Here is a 7,687-nt window from a genome sequence, read left to right on the forward strand (position 1 = left end):
TTCCTCCACTTCTCCAGGTGCTTTAACACTGCTTTGAGGGAACAGCAGGGATTTAGTGGGAGCCAACAATAGTGGGAAGGATGGAAAATGGTTTTTTTTTGCTGCCCTGAGGAGGGGATTTTGGCAGGGGCTTGGATTCCTTTGCTGGTGGCAGGAGGAGATGGATTTGTCAGGGGAGCTGTTGCCATGGGGATGCAGGACAAGGGATGAGGAGCCTGAATTCCAGCAAATTCCAGCCCTGCCTTTCCCTCCCTGCAGCTGCACACGGGGCCTTGGCAGTGCCCAAACCCCATCCAGGCTGAGGAGCCCTTCAAGCACAGAATCCTTGGCAGTGCTCACCTTTTCCATGGATAAATCACATTTCAGAGGCCACTCAGCAGGGAGCGAGCTCTGCTGGATACGGAGCACTCCTGACACCAAAACGTGCCCAGTGAGAGGTGATGAGCCTCCTAAAGAACCAACAGAAGGAAAATCCTGATCTTCCTCCCCAGAGGGCTCCTAAATTTGCAGCCCTGGTGCTGCGGTGTCAGGTGTATTTTTATTCTGTGATTGCACATCAGCTGCACGCTCACTTCCCTAAGGAATTGCTGCGGGAGAAGCAGCACTTGCTCCAGCAGCAGGAATATGGCTGTGCTGGGAACAGAGCAACCTCGGGGGAGTTTATCCAGCTCCTCCCTGCCCAGAGCTGTGAGATTGCTATAATTGAGCATTTCTAGGAAACGGCCATAGTTGGAGCCCTGGGAGCACAAACACAGCCAAAAAAAAAACCGTCTGGAGACCTGCTAAAAGCTTTGCCTGGAAATTCATTTTAATAATGAGAGAAGCACTGGATTATTCTGGTATTAACCTTCAACCTCGGCAGGGCAAGCCCAGCTTAGTTTTTGGAGAATGAAAACGGAGGGGTTGGCTTATCCCTGCTCGGAGTGCGGTGGGCAGTGACACCCGAGCACTCGAGGGGGTCACAAATTCGTCTTTAGCCCTTTGCCTTTAAGCCATCCTCGGCCTCGGCCGCTTCCAGAGCGGAGCCGTGAGGGAATGGCTTCTGCTGCCAATTGCAGACTGGGGGCAGGAGCAGCTGGGGGGAGCCTCTCACAACTCACGGCATCGCCGGCAGGGTCAGGCACTTAAAAACGGAACCAAAGGACTGCCACGATTCTCCGCGGTGCAACAGATAGCTGATCTGCTTCCTGTGTGCCAGCTGGAGCTGGTGGCAGATGACTCAGACACTTCAGGAGAGACTTTGAAAGGGGAAATCTACCTTTTCCTCCTTTTTAGATCACAAACAAGCTGGTACTTAACAGGCTGCTGTTTGGCTGTTGATGGATGGGTGTGATTCACGTAAAAGCTGTTTATTTACATCAGAGCCGTTCCTCAAAAGGAGATGTGACAAGTACAGCGTGAATGCTTCATTCCCATCGCTTTGCTCTGCTTTCCTGCTCATCAAGGAACAGTTTGATGCATCCAGCTGGGCTCCGCTTCCGTGTCCTCTTCCTCCCCCAAGCCTGCTCAGCCCAGCTCCGTGTCCCAGCTCCGCTCCTGCCGATCCATCCCGATCCTGCTGGGTGGTGCAAGCCATGACGCTTGGTTTTCCATGAAGGAGAAGGGGCTGCAGCTCTGCTGAACTCCCTGTGCAGGGTGTTTTTCCTGGGGGGGAGAGGATGGAGAAACAGGCCTTCAGCCCTTGGGCCTCACTCCAAGCTCACAGATTGGAAACTCCAGGGCCGTGCTTCCCCCGTTAGGAATATTTGGTGTTGGAAATCTTCTTCCAGAGCAAGGTCTTGAGGTTGTTGAGCACGAGGGAGTGGTGCACTTCCATCTGGCTGGCCAGGCCACTGAGGGTCATGCACGTTCGGAGCTGCTTCTGCAGCTCTTCCTTCAGCTCCAGGGGAGCTCCGTAGAGCAGATAGTCCTGCAGCAGCCCGCACACCTTGGCCAGGTTGGGCTGCACCACGTCGCTCTTGCACTGCTTCAGCAGCTTGTCACACGTGGCCGTGCAGTCCCGCCCGTAGGTGCAGTCCCCGTTCTGCTCGCAGTGCCGGCCCTTGAGGAATCCTCTGATTGTCATCTCCGTCGCCACCTTGCGCAGCTTCACCATTTTGAAGTCGTACTTGTCGTTGTAGCCCACGTTCCTGAGGCTGCTCTCGCAGATGTAGAAGTTCCCGTAGGTCCCGTGGAAGATTTCCTCCACGAACTCCAGCAGGCCGATGGCGATCTTGGCGCGCCGGGGCCAGGCCGGCGCGAACCACTGGTGGATGAGCTGGTGGGCGATGGAAGGCAGCAGGGACTGCAGGAAAGGGGGGACATCCACCCCGTACAGGGACGTGTGGGGGATCTTCTCGGTGACATAAAGGTCCCCACAGTGCCCCAGCAGCTTGGCCGTGTGCTCCTTCTCATGCAGGGAGAACATGAGGAGGAACTCGTTGAGCTGAAGCAGCGCCCAGATGGATTTGGCTTCTGCCAGGGACACCTTCCCGTCACGGTTCACGTCTGCCATGGTGATGATCCGGCTCACCAAGGCAGGAAGAGATGGCTGATCCCCCAGCTTGGACTGCAAACGGGACAAGAAATGGCATCAGACCCTCACAGCTCTCCATGTTTGGGTGTCACGTCACAAAACCGAACCGGGGGAGCAAAGAACTGAGCTGGGGAGAGGAGGAAATGGTGACGCTCCACAAAATCCAGTGCCACACCATGCATGGGCAGATCCAGCTCCAGCAGAATTTTACCAGCCTCAGGGCTGCTCTAGAGCCTCCTGCCAGAGCTGCTACCCCACCACTGCTGCAGAAGCCCCGACAGGGGTAACTACCAGGGCCACCAAATCAGCTCTGCCCAGCACAGATGCCACCCACAGCTGTGGCACAGCCACCTCCAGGGATGCTGCTACTGAAATCTCACAATAAGAACTCATTTCCTCCTCTAAAGCAGTGCATGGCACTGCCACCCAGCACTGGTGGGGGGCACGGGCAGGTGGAGCTCTCATTCCAAGGGAAGGACAAACACAGTTGGTGTTTCTGACTCGCAGGAGCCACCCCAGGCCTGTGGGATCCCTCACTGACCTTCAGGAAGTTGAGGAGCATTTCCTTGAACTCATCCATGGAGGTTCCCCGTGTGGGTTTGTCGAAGAGCACCACGTCCCTCCTGGGCACAGAGTCCGGGCGGCTGTCGGCCCTCAGCGCTTCCCCGATGCCACATTTGATGATCACCTCCCTGTCCCTCCAGAGCCCTCTGTAAACCTGGAGCACAGGGAGGGGGACAGCAGCTGGAGGGAGCTGGGTTCCGGTTTGGGATGGGCAGAGGGGCAGATGTGCAGGGTTTGGTGCTGGTGCCCAGCCCCTGTCATGGCTGGGGGGCACAGACCTACCTGCTGGCTGGGGGAGGAGGAGAGGCAGTGCTGGAAGAGGAGGATGCGCTCCTCACACAGGTCTTTACACGTGGAGCCAGAAATGATCCCTTTCTTGTACTGGTCACACTGGGGAGAGCAAGGAGAGAGAGGAGCTCAGCAGGAACAGATTTCTGCTGGCCCTTAGGGATGGATCAATGCCATGGGTGTGGTGGGGCTGGGCTGGCAGGGACCCCTGTGCTGCAGGAGGGATCTCAGGGATTTGATCCTAGGTGATGCTGCTGCAAATCCAGGGGCCTGGGAGAACTTCCCGGGCTGGAGCAGAGCACAGTGTGGAGTTGGGAGAGGATGCACAGGCTCAGGCAGCTCAGGAGAGCAGCAGTCCCTGCTGTGAGCCAGGCTGGCCCCAGTCCCAGGGGTGGCAAGGACAGGGACAGACAGTGGCTCTGATCCATGGCCAGGCTGGAGCTGGAGACATCCCTGGGCAGGAGAGGCTGCAGCTCTGCAGCTCCTCAGCGAGGGCACGGCAGCCTCAGGGCTGGAAGCTGGAGCTGCAGACATTCACTGCATCTTTTCCTTTTTTTTTTTTCTGCTGTGGATGGGAATTAACCCTTGGACCTGCTCACAGGGGACACGGCCAGACACGGTGCCTGGATGCCCCAGCTCCGAGCAGGAATTAGCGCCCGAGACCCCGCGGTCGGAGTCAGGCAGAAAATCGAATTAAACGTCGCTGTTGTTATGGCAATTCCAGCCTCCCTTCTCTGCTGTGGGATTGATGAACGAGGCTTGTTCTGACACAGCCCAGCTCCCCCTCCTCGCCTGGGCTGGGCTGAGCCCCACTGCCACGCCAGGGGCACACACACAGCACTCCTGGGGCACCCCACCATGGGGAACACAGAATGGGCACCACCCTGCAAACCCCAAAGAGGCAAACACAGAGCCAGGCTGCCACCCAGAGCTCTGCTCCTTTCTTTCCTTGGGGCTCCCCTGCAAACCCCAAAGAGGCAAACACAGAGCCAGGCTGCCACCCAGAGCTCTGCTCCTTTCTTTCCTTGGGGCTCCCCTGCAAACCCCAAAGAGGCAAACACAGAGCCAGGCTGCCACCCAGAGCTCTGCTCCTTTCTTTCCTTGGGGCTGCTCAGCCATCACAGACAGGTGCCATGGACTGCGTGCTCCCTTTTTCCTCCTGTTCTGCAGAGCCCAGACGGGACTGGTGCCATGCTGTCCCTGCCTGCAGATCCTGCTCCCTGCCCTGCCATTCCAGCTTCATCCGCACAGACGTGGATCTGCCCTGGCTGCTTCCCTCTGCCATCCCATGGAATTGTTTCACTGTCACCCTGGCAGGGTAAGGTCACCCCTCCTGCCGTGTCAGGGACAGCAGCAGGGCAGCAGCTGCCAGGAGGGCTCCCCCTCCCAGCTGTGGGGTTTGGGAGGATGGAAATGGGGTTCCCAGAGCCCCAGCCAGCCCAGCAGCCCACTCACGATGATCATCCGGCAGACGTGGCCGCGGCACAGCTCCGAGTAGGACGAGTAGTGCATGTAGGCCACCCAGCTGCCCACGAAGATGCCCAGCCACACCACCAGCAGGTACTTCACCTTGATGCCCGGGAGGCGGCCCTGCAAGGGAAAGGAAATGCTTTTGAAACCCTTTCTGAAGGGCAGGGCTTTGCCCAGGGCAGCAGCAGCTGGCCAAGGACGGCTCCTGCCACACGCACCGACCTGAGCGCTGGGGAAACCTTCAGCCTTTTTTATATATATTCATCAGTCTCTTATGCAACTCCTGCTGCAAGTAGGTCACTTAAAATTCCCTAAAAGCAGAGGGATTAGCAGGCTGGGCTGCAAGGAGATGGGTGCTGTGCATCCCTGGGAGCTGTGGTCACGTCCTCCTGCTCTCCTGCCCTGTGCAAGCCTGGGGTACCCCAGAGGGGCTGCAAGAGCTCTGCTCCTGTTTGGGGGGACCCCTCTCAGCAGAACCCCCCCTTGACAAAGCCCCACGGGCAGGGGAAGCTCCCAGCAGCACTTCCCGTGTGGGAGTGGGCGAGTGACAAACCTGGGAGCTCACGGGTGATGCTCTGTGCAAACGACTCGGAGGCTCTCAGCAGGATTTTGGTTTTGCTGGCTCTGTTCCTTCCCCCTGACCCTGGCACAGCAGCACTGCTGCCATCTGGCCTCCTGCAAGAGAGGCTGCTCACCTGGCTCCCGTAACGGAGCAGATCCCGGCGGTTCCAAAGGGCAGGGAACGAATCCTTGCACTAAACAAATCTTTCCATCCCATTTCTGTAGGTAATTCTACAGAAACCTTGGTCTTTGACCACCTCCAAACCCTCCTCAAGACCTGCTGCTGGGGGATAGGGCTGGATCTGAGTGAGTGCAGCACCTTTAAAACCTGCCAGGGATCCTCACTTGGGTCTTGTAGCCCAAAACCACTCCCCACCTCCAAAACGCTCCTCCTCAGCCCCTTTCCAGGAGCTGTCAGGGCTCTGGGAGCCACAGGAATGGGCAGTGAGGGTGAGAGCAGGCAGGTCTGCCTCGAGATCGTGACATTTCTCCTGTTAATTGGAAACCCTAAAGTGTGAAGAGGGAAAGGGTGCCCAGTTTGCCTGTGAAGCAATGGCACCGCTAATTAACATGAAATTAAATTAAAGAGAAGCCAAGCACAGCCAGGCCTTGGCAAAGACAAAGCGTGGGGTGAGCTGAGAACCAGCTCATGGCCCTGAAGTCAGACACACTGAGACCCTGAGATCCCCCCCAGCACAGCAGCCCCCCAAAACTACCCAGGGTGGGTGCCTGAGGCCCCCTGCCCTCAGCAAAGGGGCTCTTCAGGGACTTCCTGCTAGAAATATGTCTTAGAGAACCTGGAATAGCCAAAATGTCACTTTTTGCTTATTCTGACTTAGAATCCATCATGTTCCTGTGGGAGAAGCAAGTCAGGACTGCGGGCATGGGGAACTCTGGCTGCATCATCCCCAAAACGGTGGAAAGAAACGTGGGAGTGGGGGATGCATTTCAATGAGAGGTTCCCCTGAGCTCTGCTTGGATTTTGGATTTTGAGGGTTCCTCAAAGAGGGTCTCTCTCCCCATTGCCTTCCCTGCACTGAAGGGTGTCGCCCTGTGAGAGTTGCTGTGTTTAGTTTTAGAGTGACTCGAGGATATGAAAGTGACTTTGGGCTGGGGCTGACTTCAAAGGCAAAATGGATGCAGCATCAACAAAATCCTGCTCCATCCCTGTGGCTCCCCTGGGAACACGGGGGTTGTTTCCAAGCACTCCCAGCTCTGCACCCACCTCCTGCCAGCACCCTCTGCCCACCGGGTATCCCCTCATCCCCTCCAGGGTAACCCCTCTGGTCCGGGATCTTTGCCACAGTCAGGCTCTCTCAGCCCACGGCTGCAGAGAAAACTCCCATTCCAGCATCCCTGACATCCTCCAGCATCCCTGACATCCCTGGCCCCAGCATCCCTGGAGATCTGAGGGAGGTGCCCGGCCCCTCGGAAGCTCAGAGATGGGAAGAGGAGGAAAAAAAAAAAAAAAAGAAAGAAAGAGAAGGAAGGAGTCATCCCTTCCCTGCTGCATCGGCGGCTTCACCCAGCGCTGCGGGCTGCCCCGGTGCCCCCAGGCTCCGGCACGGCGGAGCGCGGCGCGGGTTATGCAACCGCTGCGGCCCCGGCTGCTGCCCCAGACCCCCGGCGTTCCTCCAGACCCCCGCGGTGCCGCTGCCCGGCCCCCAGCTCCTTGCACCGGCGTCGGGGGAACCGAGCCGGAGCGTCCCTTTGTGCACGGCCGGTGCCAGGATGCGGGAGACGGGCATCCCTGAGCCCGCACCCTCCATCCCAGCGCATCCCCCCTCATTCCCAGCGCATCCCCGAGCCCGCATCCTCCAGCGCGGCTCATCCTCCCTCTTGCCGGTACCTGCAGGCCCTTGGACAAGGGGCAGAAGAGCACCAGATGCACCAGCCGCCGGATCCTCCGCATGCTGCGGGCACCCCGCGGCCGCGGGCTTCAGGCTCCGGGGGGCATGGCCGGGCGGCCGCGGCCCCCGCACCGCCGCCGGGGCCCGGGGGCGGGCCGGGGTCCCGGGGAATGGGGGCCCAGCCTCGCCGCCCGCTCCGCCGCAGCGCCCGGCCCGGCCCGCGGGGCTCGGCGGCTCCGCCCGGCGCGGGGCGGTGCGGGAGGCGGAGGCGGCGCTCGCAGCTCCGCCGCAGCCCGGGGAACCGGGGGGATGCTGCTCCGCTCGGCCAAACCCAACCCAGCGCTCCGCATCTGGGCATCCCAGCCGGCGGTGTCATGCCGCAAGCCCGAGGGGTCCATCCACTGGAGGAGCCATGCCCATCCCATATTCCGGGGTTCCG

At 59.2% G+C, this 7,687-nt stretch overlaps 1 protein-coding gene across 1 annotated transcript; it reads right to left on the reverse strand.

Annotated features, from left to right (window-relative positions):
* Positions 1-790: 790 nt before the first annotated feature.
* On the reverse strand, positions 791-7,382 carry DIPK1B (divergent protein kinase domain 1B). Its single transcript, XM_021543592.3, has 5 exons — positions 7,248-7,382; positions 4,823-4,957; positions 3,362-3,469; positions 3,057-3,233; positions 791-2,548 (listed from the first exon to the last, which is right to left on the reverse strand). The coding sequence occupies exons 1-5, from the start codon at positions 7,308-7,310 to the stop codon at positions 1,736-1,738; spliced, it is 1,296 nt and encodes a 431-aa protein (XP_021399267.2). The 5' UTR covers positions 7,311-7,382; the 3' UTR covers positions 791-1,735.
* Positions 7,383-7,687: the final 305 nt, after the last annotated feature.

The sequence above is a fragment of the Lonchura striata genome, chromosome 22, assembly GCF_046129695.1.
Source record: "Lonchura striata isolate bLonStr1 chromosome 22, bLonStr1.mat, whole genome shotgun sequence".
Classification (NCBI taxonomy): Eukaryota; Metazoa; Chordata; class Aves; order Passeriformes; family Estrildidae; genus Lonchura; species Lonchura striata.

What these genes read in the sequence shown, in the direction of transcription:
- DIPK1B (XM_021543592.3), bottom strand. Translation starts at nt 7,310, where the DNA reads ATGCGGAGGATCCGGCGGCTGGTGCATCTGGTGCTCTTCTGCCCCTTG. An exon ending in ACGTCTGCCGGATGATCATC is followed by an intron (nt 3,470 to 4,822) that starts GTGAGTGGGCTG and finishes TGCTCTCCCCAG; the next exon opens with TGTGACCAGTACAAGAAAGG. An exon ending in TGCTCCTCAACTTCCTGAAG is followed by an intron (nt 2,549 to 3,056) that starts GTCAGTGAGGGA and finishes TCCCGTTTGCAG; the next exon opens with TCCAAGCTGGGGGATCAGCC.